This window comes from Euphorbia lathyris, chromosome 1, assembly GCF_963576675.1.
Source record: "Euphorbia lathyris chromosome 1, ddEupLath1.1, whole genome shotgun sequence".
Lineage (NCBI taxonomy): Eukaryota > Viridiplantae > Streptophyta > Magnoliopsida > Malpighiales > Euphorbiaceae > Euphorbia > Euphorbia lathyris.
The window spans coordinates 60096611-60117509 of NC_088910.1; the positions used below are offsets into that span (position 1 = coordinate 60096611).

Sequence of the window (20899 nt, forward strand, 5' to 3'; positions counted from 1 at the left end):
CGTTGAGCCTAAATTGGTACTTCCCTAAAAACCTTAAGCCTATTTTGATACCTTATCCCGTTTTTAAATGCATTTTATTCGGTAATTATTTTGCAATTGACATTATTTTCAATTTATAGAATCCAGTCAGATGTTTTAATATAAAATATTATTATAACTAATTTGTTATTTTTTAATAAATTGGCCAAAATATTAAATTAGTAAATTATATAAAAAATCAATTATGAAAATTGGTAAAATTAAAAGAATGGTAAATTATAAAAAAAAAAACTCATATGGTTACATTTTTCAATTGAAATTTTTTGCGTTGCTAAAAACAAGAATCTTTTAAGTTGAAATTGTTAAAATGACAGTTGATGGCCTTAAAATTGAAAATTTTCAAGAATTGATGATATTCTAAATAACTTTAATTCTTTGGTTTTTTTTTTTATTTTGAGATCATTTAGGTGTTGTTTTGTGAGGAAAAATAAAGTTATAAAAAGGCCTAATACAGTAAAACCTGCATAAATTAATACTCGATAAATTAATAATCTCTTTAACATAATAATTTTTTCTGGTCCCGACTTGGGCCAATTCAAAAAATGATCAATTTTAATAAATTAATAAGATAATAATTTTTTGAAACAACTCTTTACAAATACATTATTTTATTATCTCTATAAATTAATAATTTCCCAAATACCTATACCAAGTATATATAGATATATACTTAGGATAATTTAGAAAAATATGGCTCTATAGTGCTTTGTTTTTTCTTAAAATTTAAATCTAGTTGAATTTCATCTCTAACTATTCTCAGAATAATTTAACAAAATATGACTCTATAATATCTTATATAGACAAAAACTTTATTTGGCCATTGATTTTAGACAAAAAAACTTTATTTAAATTAGTAATTAGTAATTTAAAATTTATTTTTAAATTTTTTTAAAATAACTCTATAAATTAAATAATTATTAATTTATTGATTTTTTTTTTTTGGTAGAAAAGGAAAAGAAAACGAACAACAACAAACTACCCAGGAATTAGCCTAAATTTATTGATTAATTAATATCTCTATAAATTAATAAAATTTCATGGTCCCAACATTATTAATTTATAGAGGTTTTACTGTACATAGATAACCTCCTGAACTTGTTCAAATGTTGCAACTGCCTCTCTGAACTTTCAATTGTAACAACTTACTCCTCAAACTTGTCCAATTGTAAAACATAACCCCTCAAACTTGTCCAATTGTAAAACATAACCCCAAATTACTGACATGGACTGCAATTGAAGAAACACGTGAAATATAAAAACTGCAACACTCGTGGAGTTTGATAATCAGATCTTTGGCGTGATACGAATCCGGATAAACGTTTTTACGGCTACTTCAAATACGGGATAAAAAAAATCTCAATTTGTGGTTATGTTTTACAGTTAGACAAGTTTAAGGGGTGTGTTGTTGCAATTGAAAGTTGGAGGAGGCAGCTGCAACATTTGAACAAGTTCAGGGGGTTATTTGTGCATTAGGCCTTCTAAAAATGATGATTTAGGAAAATTTAAAAAAAAATGTGGTTTCATGCTAAATGTAATACTAAACAACTTTAATTCCTAGAAATTTTCACTTTGAGATCGTTAACTGTTATTTTTTAAGTGTCAAATTAAAAGATCCTCGTTTTTATTAGCAAAACCAAAAACATCAGTTCTCTACTAGTCGCAAAAAAAAAACACAAACATGCAATTGACAAAAAGTGTAAATACATGATTTTTTTTTTTTTTTTGGGAATTTACCCTTAAAAGAAACATAACTTTTTATTTATAAAAACAAATTATATTTCATTTTACTATTGTATTGTTATGGTCTCAAATGCATATTTATGTATTAATTATTAATTATATTAATAATATTTAAGTAAGAGAGCCAATGATATTTATTTTAACATAAGAAATAATTATATACATATTGTCCAATAAATTTGATGTTTTTATTATAGCAATTAATAATCAATATTAATTTATTAAAATTAAATTTAAGTATTAATTACACAGTTTAATCAAGCTTTTATATATATATATATATATATATATATATATATATATATATATATATTATTCATTTTATTCATTTTATTTTATTTGTATTTTATTAAAGAACAAAAATGAACTCCCGCCTAATATTTTAATTTATTTCAACCTTCTATTTCTAATTAAAGAAGCTTGTAAATTCTTTCTCCAATAAAATATATTTAAAAAAAATGGCACATAGCATAATCAATTGATTTACAATCACGTTAACATGGGATGAAGATGTTGTTAGTATTACAGTCTTGATCACATACACCGGTGAATGAGCAAATTCACTTGCTCATTAAGGTGCATATGAAAATTCCTGATTAGTATTAATACTAATAGAGGTTGAGGCAGAGAGCACCACAATCGTTGGAAACCGTCTCTTTCAAAAATGGTTTAAGGTGTGTTTAACATTGATTTCCTAGATCTAAAAGTTGTTTTTCCAACTTTTGCTAAAAGCATCATTTGTTAAATGTAAAATTGTTTTCCTTAAAAGTTGGAAAGCATATTTCACAACTTATCAAGAAAGCTTATTTTAAATTTATTTATTTATTTTTCACAAACATAGTTATATGAATTGTTGCTTCTGGATCAATGTCTCCATGCATTATAGAAGATATAAGAGAAGTACCTATTGCACTGAGATCTGCAAATACAGTGAAATCTTGTCCTTTATTAGATTCCTAGTGCATTTTTCCCTTTAATGCCTTCTGAACCTTCTGTTGAACTAGATACTATATTTCAGACTGGCCAGTTTCTTCTTTCTCCTAAACATGTTTCTTCAAAAGGAGTTTGAGCCTCTTTTGTCAAATTAGCTTGATGTTTAAAATCAAACTTGCATCCAAATCCTTTCTTCCCCTTAAACCAATCCGGATATCTAATTATTTTGAAGTAACCACTCCTCTCATGTCCTCCTTTTTTGTAATGAGTGTAGAATTTATCTTCCTTGTTTGTATCTGATTGTCCATGCCCAGTCGCAGAGCCCTTAGATTAATTTTTTTCATTCTGTGAAGTAAATATGTGTGAACTTCCTGAAATAGCATTTGCAAAATCAGGTTGAGGTTGTATATCATTGTCCAAGCTGTGTTGTTTGTCTATATGCATGAGCATGGAGTAGGCTCTATTAATTGATTGCAGATGATTCATCATTGATCCTTAACATGATCAAAATCAGGATGTAAACTGCATCAAATGTTCTTCCTCTATCTATTCTTGAGCATTTGTTCGAGATTAACCACATGTTTAGTCAAACACACTGGTTTAAGAATAGCATACACATCCCATTTTCTCCTCAATTTGTTGAAACACCGAGCTAGAGTTGAACTACCATGAGTCGTGCTACATATCTCTCTCCGAAGTTGAAAATGAGAGATCCATAATTCTCTCAATACCTCTATTCTAATTCTTTCCATAGATCGCGAGAGGATTATGCAAATAGAAAAGCATCTTCGAGTTCTTTGGTGAGAGCATTGATAATCCATGAAAAAACTAGATCATCGGTTTCCTTCCACTTTATATATTCATTGGATTCTTCATCTGTCGATTTGTCGTTCTTCAAAATGAACTTTATTTTCCTTTTGGCACATAATGTGAGAAGCATCGATCGTCTCCATGGAATGTAATTCCCGCCACTCAACACAGTACTGATCAAAACTAAACTTGGATTATCGTGATTATGTATATGAGATTGTGAATTCATAGCTCTTATTATTAACAAAGCTAGAGGTATAAGACGAATGGGTTGTATGCAAGTTATGAACTTGATTCGTTATATGATTCTTCATTTATGAACTGCGATTGTGATTACTATCACGATTGTGAATGTTGTCGCGTGATTCATTGGAATCGGTACGAACTTCTAGATCCGTATGAACCTCAGTGCTACGCACTATATCTGCATAAGTCTTGTTCTTATTTGCTCTCTGTTAGGAAAACCCCCGCAGCGGAACAAAATATTTAATTTGGGTAAATAAATTGACAACAAAATAAATGAGAACAATAAAATGACACAAGGATTTACGTGGTTTGGCAGTGTGACCAAAAATTATTCCACTAGAGAAACGAAAGTGGTACAAAAGAATGGAGAAAATAACAGTTAAAACCCCTTAACCTCAATACACCCAAAACATCACAATTCTCTCTTGTAGAATATCATTCAAATTAGCAATTTAGTGTCAATTGCTTGGATAAAACTATGTCAATGCATGGTATTTATAGAAAAAATTTGGAGTGTGAGTGAAAGAACTTAAAGTTAAAAATTACATGTCAATAAAAGAAAAAAAGAAAGAGGACTTAAATGAATGTTTGACAAAAACTCACACTAATTTAAATTTGAATTGAATTTGCATGGTAGAATTTAAATAATGTTTGTAAGAAAAGTATTAGGGTTACAGAAAAACACTTATCGGAAATTGATATGAAAATCGAATTGTGTCGTGACAGAAGTCACACAGCCAAAGTATTTTAATTGCCCAGAAATATTATGAACAGAAGAGATAAAGAAAGATCTGTATTTGACCAATTAATCTGTTGAAGAAATCTTCAACGGAGTAAAACGAATATTGTGAGGAAAATTAAAAGTAAAATTCGGACCCAATTCAGTCGGGACAAGCACACGAACGAACGAGCACGTGTGTTATATTTATCAAAACCCACTAAACACAATTTAAAGACCTATAAAGCCCAAACCCTTGTATACCCTTGGAAACTTTGATAAGTTTTCCATCGTGGGATAAGAAAAAGAGCTCCTAAAAGCAAAGTGACAATTTACAAATATACTCACACCAAAACTTATACTCAAAGCCATTTCTCACAATGTTTACAATCTCTTTAGTGACATTTTGATTTGGGAGTTTACGGAAGCTTTGTAAGCACCGATATAGGATAGTTGATCTATCATAAAGCTCTAATATCATCTTCAACTTCAAGTTTAACAAACACAAGAAAATGAAAAAGGTAAAATAAAATTCACTTTAATTGCTTAACTATACAAGTAACTTACTATGACATCTATCAATCCTATATAGCTTAACTATACAAGTAACTTACTATGACATCTATCAAACCTATATAGTTTGGCGCCTAAACTAGTGACTCTTGAACAAAATGCTTTATGTGTAATTTATATACTATATGCCATATTTCATCGTAGGTACCGAAAATATCATGTTTATCAGAGTATAACCTCACAGAGTTTCTTGTATCACCGTATATGTATATATAATTGAGGTTAACAACAATTGAAATTCAGATATTTATGAGATGTTTATATTTGTATGTGCTCACCTAATATAAGTCGTGGAGTGTTCTGAATCACACTTTAGCCTAGCAGCTCTTCTCGGGTAGATGAAATTGGTATTTGGCAGTAGGAACCCCAAAAGAGCTGATGATGTTTTGGTCGGTCCACATCTCTGATGGATGGTGATAGAGAATTAAAGAGGAATTAGAAAGTAAGAAAAACTAAATCCGTAATTTGAGATTGATGAGGTGTCATACTTAGAGCAGATTTCCAATTTTGTTCAATGGAAACGAAAAGTAAAAGAGACAGGTGCACGCAACTGGATGCCGCGCTTTTGTTAGGAAGGCAGACCGCAACTCTAGCGGACCTTTTCAATTTCAATCCAATAACCTCAAATTTCGCTTTTCCATTTACGAATGGCCAAAGATTCACCTCCTTTCCTTTCCATCTTCCTTCTCCATTTTCGCATTCCTCCTTCCTCTTCAGATATCCATTTCCCTTCCCATTATGAGGAGATATTTCTTCAACAACAATCAAAACCAGCCCTTGCAAGAACCGCCCCAGCAACAATTCATTCTTGAAGATTCTGCCGTTTCAACAGCCGCAACGGCCCTAAACACCAATGACCAAACACCGCTCTCAGCGGTGGTTGAGGCCTTTGAAGATTTGGAAAAACATCTAACATTTCTTCAGCAGCAAGATCATGAAAACGCAGATCTTCGATTGGATACTTTCTGTAATGCCTGCTCTTTGGTCTCCGTTCTTTTTAATTGCCTTGGTCTCGCTTTCAAATTCGCTGAGACCGAGTATGTCGCCAAGGTTTTCCTTCTTTCTTTCTCTTCAATTGCATTTCCCGCCGATTTCCTTCTTTGTTTTCAAATCATTTTATTTTCTTCAGGTTTGCAATCTTTTGGAAGCCTATAAGAGTCATAAAAGTTTACAGAATGTGCTTGATTCCGATGTTGCCGACGGAACAGTGAGAACATCAGGCAGTCATTCGCGTAATTTACGCAGAGTGAGGCAGGGGCTTGATCTCATCAGAGCTTTATTTGAACAATTTCTATCAACAGAGTATGTTCTAATAAACTTTTTCAATTAGGTCTGCTTGGATTGAGGTCAGTGGAAGTTAATTAAAGAGAGATTATTTGTGTAACCTTATTTGGGAAGGAGTTTAAAGTTTAAATGGAGGTTATTTTTCTAACCTTGTTTAACTTTGCTTGGGAAGGAATTTAAGTTTAAATGAAGGTTAAATGAGGATTAAATGGAGGTTCAAAAACCTCCAATTTCAGTCCCACCAAATTGGTGGGATCTGGAGGTTCTCTAATCTCTCCTCCCTTCCCCTTCCCCTCCCTTTAATTAACCTCCCCTCCCTTCCTTTTCCCTCCCTTTAATGAACCTTACGAAACTTTCATCCAAGCAGAGGAACCCAATCTTTGTTCTGGTAGTTGTTTAATTTGAAATTAATAAGACCAAGTCTGCTTGTTTCAGCGACTTTTCTTTGAAGGACGCAGCTACAACAGCTTATACGCAAGTCTGCGCCCCCTATCACACATGGGCCGTCAGAACTGCTGTTTATGCTGGAATGTATACTCTTCCTACAAGAGACCAGCTTCTCATAAGGCTCCATGAAACTGGTAAATTCAACTCTTGCTCTATCAAATTTCATCATATCTTAAAATGTGCACCTTATTTTCTATTAGGATAATATTTGGGACATGATAGTGAATAGAAGCAATATTTAAGTGAAATTTTACGTGTAAATTTCAGTTGCCCTCCCCAAACTTGTTAAGTTATACCATAATAACTTCCACTAACCTACATATCCGGATCTTCCCTAAATTTTCAATAAATTAGTCAGATGCAGAATTAATTACACGAATTAGAGAGGATTTTAGGATTGCAATTAGTAATATCAACACATGGAGGACTTTGCCTCTGCTTCCACTAGCTAGATTCCGACCAAAACGACGGTTGGTGAAAGGTGTGAAACTTTGGCAAGGGTTCCAGTTTATGAAAATAGTTTTAGTTGCGATTATGATATAAATTGGCAAGTCGAGAAACAATAGGTGAAATTTAGCGGATTACCACACTAATATATAACTTTTCCATATCAATTCTTCCTCTATCTAAAAGGATTTTACTAAATTTGTCTTAATATAATTGTTGGTAAATTTAAGGCGTGAATTGATGAAGTTGAACTTAAGTCTCCTTTAGGCATAACTCTCTCCTTAATTTTGTTGCAGATGAAACTGCGGAGAAGCAAATGAAGAGGTACATCAAAGCCTCACTTCCAGTTATAGAGTACATAGATAAACTTTACATCTCCAGGAATATTAGCTTGGACTGGTAGTTTTGTAATATTGGCTTTGATGGCTGTTGCTAATTGCTTACTCATTTCTTTTGTGAATTTGCCCAACAGCACCACATCACTAATCAAAATATACAGAAATAAATGGAAGCATGTCTCCAAAATAGAAACATATGAGCTAGATCACTGAATTATGTAAATGAAAGCAGCACTAACGTGAATCAACATTTGAAGAAAGCTTAACTTAATACTCTCTTTTTTCTTTTCTTTTTTACTGCCATGTATGAAATGCACCGGACTCTAAATTAATCAGATTGTGATTATGAAAGTAACACACTGAAACTAGTTATTATGATCATTTTCCAGTGTCATTCACCTAGTTTTGTCAAGACAAACACTACTCTGAATAACTTATTACTCCCTCGAAAAAAAAAATTGAAATCCTTCGAAAATAAAACATAAGGACTACAACAAGTATCATGAAGGGAACTGCAAAACTGGCTTCCTCAGCTTACTGCTCTGTAAAGTAGACACCAGCATCATGTCAGCGACCAAATAATAAGCACAGGCACTCGAATAAACTGTCTTGTTGTATAACAACCCGAAAACAATATCTATAATGTCAGGCTCTCTGGGCTCTCAAGAATCTTTGCAAATGTTTGAAGGAAGGCAGCCAAATCAGCACCGTAAACAATTCGGTGATCAGCTGTTACATTCACCTGGAACAAGAGATCACATATAATCAAGGTTCTCAATCTATTAGGAGTTGCAGAACTTTGCATCACAAGATTATTAAATTATCACATTCTATGTACTTATGGTGATTTTACTTTATGGCTTTCACTTCCTACAACATGGCATCAACTAATTGAGATTTTTATACGAGATCTATTCTCTTAATGTTCTTCCCCTCAATTGAAAACCTATTGAACTCTTACCCAACCTCCCAAGTGCGAAAAAAATTGTGGCAATCCCATCGACAAGAATATCAACATTCTATTCATTTTTTAGGAAGGTGATTTTCATCACGAGTAGATCATCTGTTGAATCAGGTCACTATCCTTATCATCAGCAAGTAGGCAACAACCACATTCTGTTTACAAGTAGAAGACCAATTGTTTACAGTCTTTCTTGCCCACTTCCTGTTTCTTTTGACACAAAGTATCTCATACTATTGTTGAATACACTCGTTAGCATAACATCAGACTTCTTATATATCTACAGAAGTAACAGAACAGTATCATTCCTTTTATGAAGCCCAAGTGATTATATAATTTATAAGCTAATATTATGCCAATGACTAGAAAGATATACTTTAAGTTAAAGAAATATTAAGACTTCTTTATCATAACAAACATTGATCTCATAAAAATTGCTACAATGCCTTGACCCCGACGCCAATTCTGAAAAAGTAAATATGGTCTTAATTGAGAAACCGGGTCATGTAACACCAAAATGAACTAAACTTTCCAAAATTTAACCAAATTGGTTAGAAAATACCATTAGCTATTGCTAATATCTGGGCATAGAATTTCACTTGACAGAAAGTTTATCTGAACATTAGTTCGTAACCTTTCCATACACAACTAGTTTAACAAAGAAAGCAATAACAGATAGAAATTCAAACTCACCAGCATTTTACTCTTCACACTAAAGTACCCATCTTTATCAGCCACCACAGTTGGTTTTGATGCTCCAACAGCCATTATAGCACCCTGAACATCATTCCAAAGTTTGTCAAATTAACAAAAACAGCAATAAGGTCTGATTGACAGATAAGTCAGGCTCTTTAAAAGAAGCTGTTAGTTTCCCTACTTAATTCAAGGAAATTATTTCCAGGTGAGAAGTTCAACAGCATTCAATATATGCGCTTTTGAAAGAATGGGGAGGAATTTTCTAATATGTAACAGAGCGTCTCAGATGAAAAGTTAAACAGTCGCAATATAACTGACCAGGGAAAGTAGGAATGAAAATCCATCAAAGAAAGAAACTAACTTTAGAAGGTACTTATAGGCCAAATTGGAGAAAAGAAAACTTGGCAGGTATATAAGTTAACAAGCTTCCACAAATGTAAATATGTGGAAGCTTACTAGGAAAAGCTGGTCTTCCTTACTATTCTCCTGCTATAGTGAGCTTCTAATTATCTCGGCGTAGTTCTTAATGTTAGGGGATCCACATAAATAAAATCTTTGCTAATTCTTTTTTTTTTTTTAACTGGGAAGAGTCGGTAAGCAATTGTTTTCATGAGTAGAGATCTGGCAGTGCTGAACCCTACTTCTAATCTCAAGATGAGGAGATTCATACAGACATGCATGAATTTAGAGAAGGCTCCTAATCCTAATCATTACCCTGCCTATAAGAGAAAAAATAGGGGGCGGAGGGGGGAATAAGATCAGAGTAAACAGTTCTAGATAAACTTTTCCTTGAAGAGCTATAACAAAACATGAGTTCCTTTAAATCTATGAGATAAGCCTGAAGGAAATGCCAGTAAATAGATTTTTTTTTACTTTGCATGAAGGAAAATGCAATTTCAGAAACATTTATTTCTTCACTTTAATGATTAAGTTTTCTTTGGTTTATAAGTTTTGTCAGCATTGGTATCAACTGGGTGACAGAACCTACCACATCTTGGAGTGCTTTTCTAGAGTTAAATATAGAGCAGTCAACAGTATATCACTCCATTAGCTAGATTCCTTCAACTAAATAGAGACTAACAATTAAAAACTAATACCAAAAGCTCGGGAAATTGAGTAAGTCATGTGATTGTCACATAGACTTCCTTTTCCTCTCACTATTCTTTATGAAAATATTAGAGTACGGGCTTGTATCCCCAGTTTAAATGAGTGGCAGGCACTCTTTAATAATGACTAATAAGATCTTCATTATATTAAACATATAACTAACTGAAAAAATGGCTATCCATCAGAACTTACTTGGCCAGGAGGAAGAATAGCGTCAAATCTGTCCACTCCAAACATTCCCAAATTGGAAAGGGTGAATGTCCCTGCATATATCTATGGATTAACTTGCTTGTTTCCAAAGCTTTACATCCAAACCCAAAACTCCTATGAGATAATATTGAATAAATGTGGAGTAAAAACCTGAATTGTATTCTTGAGGCTGAAGTTGTTTTGCTCTGGCTTTCTCCACCAACTCTTTCCATTTCTGAGATAATAGGTATAGATCCAACTACAGAAAAAAATTATTTTCTTACTTAGAGCTAAAACTTCATAAGCTCAAGTAATTTATGGCTCAACTAATGTATAGATTTGTTTACATTACCTTATCTGCATCTTGAAGAACAGGAGTTATCAATCCACCATTGATTGCCACTGCCACTGCAATGTTAATGTTGCTGTTATATGTAAAGCTTTTTCCATCTTTACAGCTGGCATTAACAACTGGGTGTTGAGCAACAGCCATTGCTGCAGCTTTTGCCAACAATGCCGTCATTGTAACACCCTTTGGTTTAACCTGATAACAATAATAACAATTAACAAACAAAACAATGATAACCAATCTAGTTACCAATCTATCAAACGAAATTTAGAACAAAATTCCCTAGTTATATAAAGAAATTCAGTATTATATATCAATTTGCTCTCAAGCATCACCCAATGAAAGGAAAACATGAGTAATAGTTAATCAAACTGTTTTGTGAGTTTTGGCATGATTTTCAATTTGCTATATTCTCAGTTCTCGCAGCACAATCATTTCATATTAATATTACAAAACACACAAAAAGAAAACGAAGTGAATCAACAAATACAGGAAACACACCTTCTCATATAAGGCATCAAGAGCATCAGTCGCCACTGGATACCCAACCCGGAAAGTAGGTACTGAAAGGCTCTCCAACATATTTTTTGACACTGCTGCTTGCATAGTTGTAAACGGTACAACCGTAGAACCAGGAAGAGAAGGTGCTGAAGGAGTGGCAGCAGCTTTAGCTGGAGAAGGAGCAGAGACAGGAGCAGGGGTCGGTACTGCAGGCTTAGAAGGTGTAATGCCTGCTGCTGCCTCAATGTCCGCTGGTGTTATCCTACCGTGTGGCCCCGTTCCAACCACCTTGTTAATGTCCACCTTATGCTGCTTTGCCAACTTTTTCGCAAACGGTGTAGCGACCGTCTTTCTTGGCCCCTCGGAAACAGGTGCGGGTTGCGAAATGGCCGGGGCAGGAGTAGAAGTAGCCGGAGGAGGAGTAGGAACAACAGCTTCTACAGGTGGAGGAGTGGCGGCAGAAGATTTAGAAGAGGCTTTTGCTTTAGCTTCAGCAATTTCTTCCTCAGTCTCGGCCAAAATTCCAATAGCAGCCCCGACGGGAGCAGTTTCTCCCTCAGAAACAACAATTGCAGCGAGAATACCGTCATAGAAGGTCTCAACATCCATGTCTGCTTTATCAGACTCAACGACGACGACACTCTCTCCTTTGGAAAGAAGGTCCCCCTCAGATTTTATCCAGGATACAATCTTGCCCTCAGTCATGGTTGAACTGAGAGCGGGCATGAAGATCTCACGGATCTTGGAATGGACTCTCAAGGCACTTCGTCTATGATTGGAGCGGGAAATGGAGGGAAATGAGGAAGGAAGAGAAGGGGAAAGAGAAGAGGAAAAGGAGATGGTTTTGTTGGTGATTGGAATTTTGGAGAGGAATGGAGAAGAAGTAGCCATTGTAGAGAGGAAGATGGGATTAGAATTGAGTTGAGAGAGAGATAGAGAGACGAGAAGGATGAAGAAGAGGGGAGGAGGAAATGAGAGGAAATAGAAGTTGAAGAAAAAAGCGGGCGGAGAAGACGAGGTGAGTTTGGTTGGACGATTTGATCTACCCGATTCTACTGTGTTTACATCGCCCAACCTTCACTTCCAGCTTTTGGTCACTCTTCTTCAACTTTCCTCGCTCCCTAAACGCCTTTGTCTTCTATATTTCCCGGGTAAATTACACCCATGGCCACTAAACTTTACCCATTTTCACATTATGGCCTCTGAACTTTATTTCTTTCCGGTATGGTCACTGAATTTTACACTTTTTAACACCGGTGGCCACTCAACACCTCAAAACGACCGTTAATGGCTAAAATTAAAAAATCCAAAGCGTTAATAATATTCTAAGGAAGTTTAATTCTTGAAAATTTTCGTTTTGAGGTCATTTAGGTGTTGTTTGGTTAGGAGAGAGAAAGTAAATTTTTAGAGAGAGAAAGATCCCAAAAATGTGATTTTTGAAAATAAAAAATGTGGTTTCATAGTAAATGTCGTTCTGAACAACTTTAATTCTTGAATATTTTCATTTTGAGGTCGTTAACGGCCATTTTGAGAAGTTAGTTAAAATTGAGTGGTCACCGGTGTAAAAAATATAAAGTTCAGTGGCCTTACCGGGAAGAAATGAAGTTCAATGGTCATAATGTGAAAATGGGTAAAGTTCAGTGTCCATGGATGTAATTTACCCTATATTTCCCCTTTGTGCAAAACTAAAAAATTACATTGGAAAATTTTGATATTAATTGATACGGAATATAGAAAAGACCTATTAGGCCCACTAAGCATACTGACGGAGGCCCAAGCCCACAGGCAGAGGCCTATAAATACACTCGCACAATTAAGGTAAAAGGATTCTGCTCTTCGATCATATGCTTAGAAACCATTTAGAACCACTAACTGTCTTGATCGTCGGAGTGTCTGTAGGGACCGCTCCCCGCGCAGGGACGTTGCTTGCCGGATCCAAGGTGCCGAGGAGCTGCCCGAGCCACTGTAGTTCGTTTCCTAATTATTTGGTGTGGTGAAGATGGACTACGAGTGACCTAAGCGCTTCGGGAAGATGCAAACACCCACTGAATCCACCCCAGCAAGAGAATCGGTCACCGGAGCAGCTAGCTCCATGACAAATGAATTGCGGTCTGCACCGTCTCTTCCAATCTCCCCCAGGAACTTGGCCCCCTTGATGGAGGAGGTCGACCCGGCGGAGGAGGAAGCGTATAAAACCTCGCAGCTCCTCAGCGCAATACGCAGCTTTCAGACCACTCAGGCCGTACACATGGCGGCTCAGATGAAGATCATAGAACAGCAAAGGAGCTTGCAAGAAGAGAACGCTAAAATCTAGCAGTACCTCAAGGAGGCCTCAGGGCCGCGGGAAGCAAGTGCGGCCGCAGGGGAACCTGCTGTCCCAAACGCATCCGCTGAAGTATCACTGGACAACACGAATACACTATCGGCGGGAAGAGCTGCCGGCTCCGGGCCCCTTACGGCCGCAAGCAGTGAAGATCTACTAGAGCTGAAGATTCAATGTTTCCTTGACAAACGGGCACTCGGAGGAGTCATGGGAGGGAGTGTCACGTCCATCAAAACTCCGTTGGTGCAACGAATCATCGAGACAAGGTTTCCGCGAGACTGTAAAGCTCCTCGCCTGTCACAATATTCAGGAACCGAAGATCCCAACAACCATGTGGCCTCTTTTATGAGCACCATCAACCTCTACTCCAAAGACGAGGACATCATGTGCAAAGTTTTTCCCACCACGCTCTCCGCGAGCGCGCAAGAATGGTATCGGGGACTGGCGCCCGAATCCCTCGAATCTTTCGATCTTTTGAAAGACCTCTTCCTCTCGAGGTACGTCGCGGCCGCAAAAGTAAGGAAGATTAGTTCCGACCTCAACGGCCTCAAGCAGCGAACCACCGAGCCATTACGCAATTTCCTCTTGAGATTCCACCACATGGCCTCTTAGGTTAAAGGGCTCAACCTAGAGGTAGCACACGACGCTCTCGCAAAGGGCACCTCTTGCGAACCCCTCAAGCAGAAATGTTTCCAGAAAATGTCACGTTCTTTCAAAGAGTTGATGACCATGGCACAGACCTTTGTCCGGTATGACGACTGCGATCGCCCGGCAGGTTATGAGGAATCAGAGAAAACCAATGCCAGGGGGGATTCTCGGAGAGATGAGAAAAATAGGGTGTCAGGAGATGCCCGCGATGGGGGACGGGGCCGTAAGGAGAAGGCTCCCCTCCCTTCCCCCCACAGGTCGAAGCGCTTACCTCAGACAGGAGAGGTGACAGGACTCGTGGAAAGGAGGTTCACTACACCGCGCAACATACCGCGAGAAGATATAAACACCAGACCTCACCAGCAGACAAGGGTAAGATCCGCATCGAAAAAGAATACTGCAAGTATCACAAGTCTTCCGATCACTCGACGGAGAATTGTCATCAGCTGTAAAAGGAGATAGACAGAATCACGGAGCAGGGCGCGCCCCCAAGGCTCCCCAGGCAGAGGGAGCAGAGCCCGAAGCAGCGGGACATCGGCCGAACCGAGGACGCCAATAGACCAAGATTTCAAGAGGAGATCCATATCATCCGAGAAGGGACCCCGACACACAGCGACTCTGCGGAGACCTCCCGTAATAGAAAAACGACAGATGAGATCCTGACACTGCAGCCCCCGTTCCGAACCAGCCATTCAGAAGCACTGGTCATCACCATGAGTATCGCTAGCTTCAATGTGCATCGAGTGCTTGTCGACATGGGGAGTTCGGTGAATCTAATCACTTGGACATCCCTACAAGCCATGAAGAATGTCGGCAGTGCCCTCCGCGCGGGGACCTTTCCTCTGGTAGGGCTGTCCGAAATCGAAGTTCTTGTCAAGGGGATCATTTCCCTTCCGACCATATTGGCTCGCAACGGTAGCGAGGTAGAGTGCATAGCCGAGTGGGTAGTAATGGACATCCCACTTACCTACAATGCAATCGTCGGGAGGCCCTTGCTGGCAACCCTGAAGGCCACAGTCAACATCTTCAAATTATGCCTAACTCTGCCACACCACAACGGCCAGATCACAATTCTCGGAGATCGAATGTTGGCCAAAAAATTACAATGGCAGGCAACGCAACCACGGACAGCTTTATACTTAGAGGACGACCTGATGGACATGAGGGGCTATAACCTTACTCCCATTGAACTGGTCGTAGATTGCTTGGTCGAAGACGATAGAGCGCTGAAGATCGGAACCAGTATCCCACTCGACCTGGTCGAGGAAATCAAAACCATTCTCACTCAGCACGCGGATGTGTTCGCATGGAGCACTGGCGATATCACAGGCGTATCGCCCGGTCAGACGACGCACAAGCTGAACATCGACCCGACTATCGAGCCGGTAAAGCAGAAGAAGCGCGTTCAGGCGTAGGAAAAACAGGTGGTCGTCAAGGCCGAAATTCAAAAACTTCTAGCTGTAAAGTTTGTTCGTGAAGTGCACTACCCGGACTGGCTTTCTAATGTCGTGCTTGTAAAGAAAGCCAGTGGGAAATATCGCATGTGTGTAGACTTTACTGACGTCAATAAAGCATGCCATAAAGATTGTTACCCGCTACCTAATATAGATCAACTCATTGATCAGACCGTGGGTCGAAAGATCTTATCGCAGTTCGATGCTATTGCGGGTTTCCAACAGATACCTCTGGACCCTGCCGACGCGGAGAAGACGTCTTTCATCACTCATGAAGGCACGTATTGCTACAACATAATGCCTTTTGGCCTAAAGAACGCAAGGGCTACTTACCAAAGACTAATTGAAAAAATGTTCTCCCACCTAATTTGCAACATAGTACAAGTCTACATTGACGACATGGTCATTCTCAACACTGAAGAACGAGATCACCCGCGAGATCTGGCGGAAGTCTTCGGCATTTTCTGAAATTACAACCTCAAGCTTAACCCGGAGAAATGTTTCTTCGGTATACGGTCATGCAAGTTTCTCGGCTGCGTGGTATCAGAGAAAAGGATCGAGCCCAACCCAGCCAAAATTAAGGCAATCTTGGCAATGAAGGCACCCCGCAACCTCCGAGATGTGCAAAAGCTTAATGGGCGCCTCATCGCCTTACGGTGATTTATCTCCTGCTCGGCGCAGCGCTGCCTCCCTTTCTACAAGGCAATCAAGAAGGAGCACCCCTGCACCTGGTCGATAGACTGTCAGGCGGCTTTCGATGCCATCAAAACCTTCCTCACTACTCCACCGCTACTGTCGGCTCCAAGACCTGGATGGGATATCCATCTTTACTTCACCATCGCGGAAGAGGCAGTCGCAATGGCGCTAACCCAAACAGAGGGCAGTGAAGTGTTCCCTATCTACTTTCTAAGCAAGGTACTCAATGGAGCCGAGATTCGGTATTCGGAAGTCGAGAAAGCCTTGTTCGCCATAACACAAGCATCAGAACGCCTGCGGCCGTACTTCCAAACTCACACCATCACTGTCAAGACAAACTACCCACTGAAGAAAGCAGTCCATAAGCCTGAAGTATCCGAGCGAATTACCAATTGGTCTATCCGCCTCTCGCAGTTCGACATACGGTTTGAAGCCCGGACCACAATCAAAGCACAAGTGCTCTCCAATTTTCTCCTAGAGTTCACCGGCACTACGACCGTGAACGTCATTCTGAACACAAATGACAACGAAGTTGACCAATGGTACATGAGTGTGGACGGGTCATGTAGCCCAGGACGAGCAGGCGCCGGCATCGCCATTCGGGGACCACGCAACCTCGACCTATGGTATGCCGTTCGACTCGATTTTCTGACCACAAACAATCAGGTAAAGTATGAAGCCTTGATAGCGGCTCTCCGATTGGCCAAAACTTTGGTAACGGGACACCTAACTATATACTCAGACTCTAAACTCATTGTATTCCATGTCAACAGCCCTTACAAGGCCAAATACCCCACTATATGCCTATATCTGAAACTGGTAAAGACCCTCATATATGATCTCACAAGCAAAGGAGTTATAGTCACCATATTTCTGATTCCTCGAGAAGAGAACGAGGAAGCAGACGACATAGCTGCGCTGGCAGTAGGAGAACAATCCTCCGACTTGGATACCCTCATGGAAGTTTCCCCGCCCCAGCGATCAAGGCAGAATGTTCGTTGCAAATCGATCAGGCTGACGCGATAACCTCAGGGTGGCGCAATGACATCATTAATTTCCTGCATGATGGAACCCTCCCCGCAGACAAGACTCAGACATCGCTCATAGTGCGACGGTCATGGCGATACGCCATTCAGGACGGCATCCTATATCGAAAAGCGTCTTGCCAGCCATGGCTAAAATGCATCTCCGAGGAGGAAGGGGACCACTGTCTAAAGGAAATCCACCAAGGGGTCTGCAGCTCGCACCAAGGTGCACGATCCATCGTGAAGAAGGCCAGGCTTCAAGGCCCCTATTGGCAAACTATGGACTCTGACGCCGCCAAAATAGTGCGTAATTGTCAGGCCTACCAGATGCACGCAAGCACCTACCACGCCCCAGCGGCACCTTTCAAAGGCATAATCACGCCATGGCCTTTCGCCGTATGGGGGGTCGACCTACTTGGTCCTTTTCCTATAGCCCCAGCATAGAAGCGTTTTATAGTAGTTGCGATCGATCACTTTACCAAATGGATAGAGGCGGAAGCAATCGCCAAAATCACGGCCGACAATGTCATCTGTTTCCTTAAACATGCCATCATCTACCGTTTCAGAGTCCCTCGCTCTTTTATTACGGATAATGGAAGACAGTTCGTCTGTGCCCAGTTCCGTGACTTCTGCTCGGCATGGGGTATCAAAGGACGATACACGTCAGTTGCTCATCCCCAGAGCAATGTCTTGACAGAAGTCAGCAATCAAACTATCCTACGCGGGATCAAGACAACGACTGTTCGACAAAGGACAGACATGGCCCGACCATATCCCTTACATGTTCTGGTCTTATCGGACCACTCCGCATTCGGGGACAGGCAAGACACCTTTCTTCCTCACTTACGGAGCTGAGGCTATGGCACCGTCCGAAGTAACCCTCTAGTCACCACGATATAGCAATTTCGATGAAACAACTAATAGCGAGGGTCTTGCCAACGCCGAAGAAAGACTAGAGGAAGAGCGTCTCAATGCCTTACTTCACATTACGACCCACAAGCAGAGCTTGGCACGCTACCACAACAAGTGGATGCGCCCTCGCAATTTCCAAGTAGGAGACCTCGTACTCTGAGATGTTGCCGCCTCTTAGTCTCCGCTGGCCAAAGGAAAGCTGGGACAATCATGGGAAGGACCATACAAGATCCACACAGTTCTACACAACGGTGCCTATAGGATAACTTCCTTAGACGGTCTGGTCTTCGACAATAGCTGGAATATTCAGACGCTAAGGAAGTACTAACAATAGCTTTTGTCAACCTCATCGTTTCTTATCAATAAAAGACGAAAATGTTTAGACGGAAATTATAATTTAATAACCCCATGTTATTATCAGTTATGAACTTGCGAGCTCCCATATGAGCTACTCGCAGATCGCCAACCAATCATAATTTAATAATCCCATGTTATTATCAATTATGAACTTGTGAGCTCCCATGTGAGCTACTCGCAGATCGCCAACCGATAATAATTTAATAACCCCGTGTTATTATCAATTATGAACTTGCGAGCTCCCATATGAGCTACTCACAGATCGCCAACCGGTCATAATTTAATAACCCCATGTTATTATCAATTACGAACTTGTGAGCTCTCATGTGAGCTACTCGCAAATCGCCAACCAATAATAATTTAATAACCCAATGTTATTATCAATTATGAAGTTGCAAGCTCCCATATGAGCTACTCGCAGGTCGCCAACCGATCATAATTTAATAACTCCATGTTATTATCAAATATGAACTCGCAAGCTCCTATATGAGCTACTCGGTGGAAAATTCGAAACCTGATCGACATTCGATAAAAGCGGAGAGATCAAACCCTTAGCAAAAAGCAGAAAAATACAGAATGAAGCATTACAATGTTTTGAACCAAACACAAAACAACACGACAATTGTCCACATACACAATCATATGTTTAAAAACAGGCACAAGCCGATCAACAACACAGTTCAACAAAATACTCTTAGTCATATGAAACATAATTTGGATTGGGAATAGCTTCATCATCCATGAAGGCTTGATGCATCGATCGCCAGTCGCAACACTCATCGGTATTGTGCCCGTTCTGCCTGTGGTATAAGCATGCCTTACCCACATGAGTCACCCGGTGATTTGGATCCGCTGGAATAGGTCCCACCACGCCTTGCCTGTAAAACTCCAGAAACACAACACTACGAGGCTTCATCGGATCCACAAATGTCGGCCCGTTGGGTCGAAACGGAGAAGCATGACGACCTACTCGGCGAAATTCTACCTCTGTATGTAGATTCAGTATTCGATCCGTCTCATCCGATAGGAGCCTCCTAATCCATGATGGGTGCGGATTCAGCACTGGCACGGCCATCTCATCCGGCTCCACAAAGCCGATCCCCTTCTGATACCAAGCACCATTGTCTGTGGTCGACAAAGCGCTAACCACGACGTCACACGAATCAGTTGCTGAACCTATATACGGCGCATAATTTTCACTCTCAAGAACACGGGTCTTGGAGCTCTCTCCCCGACTCATCCAGACCGAGGATGCATATTGAGCTTTTCTCTCACTCATATGATCGACGGCCGGGGTGGATAGTATACGTAAGGGTGAGGCATAGCTGAGATAGCCTGCTGCACTTTGAGGACCTTCGCCGGATTGACAATGTCGCGCAAAGACATCGCAAGCAAACAACAAGTATAACACCAAATATCTTGGCATTAAGCTAAGGAAAAAACAGAACCCATTTATAGCACAACAATGATGTGATATGAAAGGCAATACTGGAAAGCAACCATCACATCGAATATATGGCAATCATAGCAAAATAGAAAATCAAAATCCCCACAATCCAACAAAAGATTCGCCAAAGTACAAGTCATAATTACAACAAAACTAGCTTAAACAAACTAGCTATTTCTTCTTCTGGAACTGTGCACAGAACTCAATGGCTTTCGTCTACTCCTCGTGGTCATAGATCTTCGGGGCAAACACGACTTCCGGTGGCACAGCAAAACCAGCGGCATACGCTGCGGTCATAACCATCATCCGATCCAGCCTCACAAGGTTCTCCTCTCGCTTCGCAGCAAAGGCTCCAAGATCGGTAGCCTCCTTATGAGCTACCTCGAGTTCTCGCCTGAGCCTCTCTTTCTCTGCCAGTAAGTGCGATCTCTTCTTGCTCACAGCAGCCAGTTGTGTCTTCTTCTCGACCAGGGCCTCTTTGACCTGCCGCACCCAGCAGACAGCATTCTTCAGCAGGAACTCGCGACGACGAAGCTCCTTCAGATCCTCATCCACTTTCTTTTTCAACCTCTCTTTCTCCCCTCTCTCCGAGCTCAGCTGCTCGCCCAAGCGGGCCAGTTCAGCAGACTGCCCGTCCAGAGTCTTGCTGGCCTCCACAA

General features: G+C 39.8%; 2 protein-coding genes across 2 annotated transcripts; one reads left to right on the top strand and one right to left on the bottom strand.

Annotated features, from left to right (window-relative positions):
• The first annotated feature begins 5462 nt into the window (after positions 1–5462).
• On the top strand, positions 5463–7866 carry LOC136234839 (ACD11 homolog protein). The gene is made up of 4 exons (XM_066024326.1): positions 5463–6109; positions 6189–6361; positions 6779–6924; positions 7534–7866. Exons 1-4 carry the CDS (start codon positions 5798–5800, stop codon positions 7638–7640), a joined length of 738 nt encoding a protein of 245 aa, XP_065880398.1. The 5' UTR covers positions 5463–5797; the 3' UTR covers positions 7641–7866.
• Positions 7867–7899: 33 nt separating this feature from the next.
• On the bottom strand, positions 7900–12486 carry LOC136234828 (dihydrolipoyllysine-residue acetyltransferase component 4 of pyruvate dehydrogenase complex, chloroplastic). The gene is made up of 6 exons (XM_066024317.1): positions 11379–12486; positions 10881–11072; positions 10700–10787; positions 10532–10602; positions 9230–9313; positions 7900–8317 (listed from the first exon to the last, which is right to left on the bottom strand). The coding sequence occupies exons 1-6, from the start codon at positions 12267–12269 to the stop codon at positions 8213–8215; spliced, it is 1431 nt and encodes a 476-aa protein (XP_065880389.1). The 5' UTR covers positions 12270–12486; the 3' UTR covers positions 7900–8212.
• Positions 12487–20899: the final 8413 nt, after the last annotated feature.

Coding starts and splice junctions, on each gene's coding strand:
- LOC136234839 (XM_066024326.1), top strand. CDS start 5,798: ATGAGGAGATATTTCTTCAACAACAATCAAAACCAGCCCTTGCAAGAA. Junction 6,362..6,778: donor GAACAATTTCTATCAACAGA/GTATGTTCTAAT, acceptor TGCTTGTTTCAG/CGACTTTTCTTTGAAGGACG. Junction 6,925..7,533: donor CATAAGGCTCCATGAAACTG/GTAAATTCAACT, acceptor ATTTTGTTGCAG/ATGAAACTGCGGAGAAGCAA.
- LOC136234828 (XM_066024317.1), bottom strand. CDS start 12,269: ATGGCTACTTCTTCTCCATTCCTCTCCAAAATTCCAATCACCAACAAA. Junction 11,073..11,378: donor TTGATGCCTTATATGAGAAG/GTGTGTTTCCTG, acceptor TATTGTTATCAG/GTTAAACCAAAGGGTGTTAC. Junction 10,788..10,880: donor TTCTTCAAGATGCAGATAAG/GTAATGTAAACA, acceptor TTTTTTCTGTAG/TTGGATCTATACCTATTATC.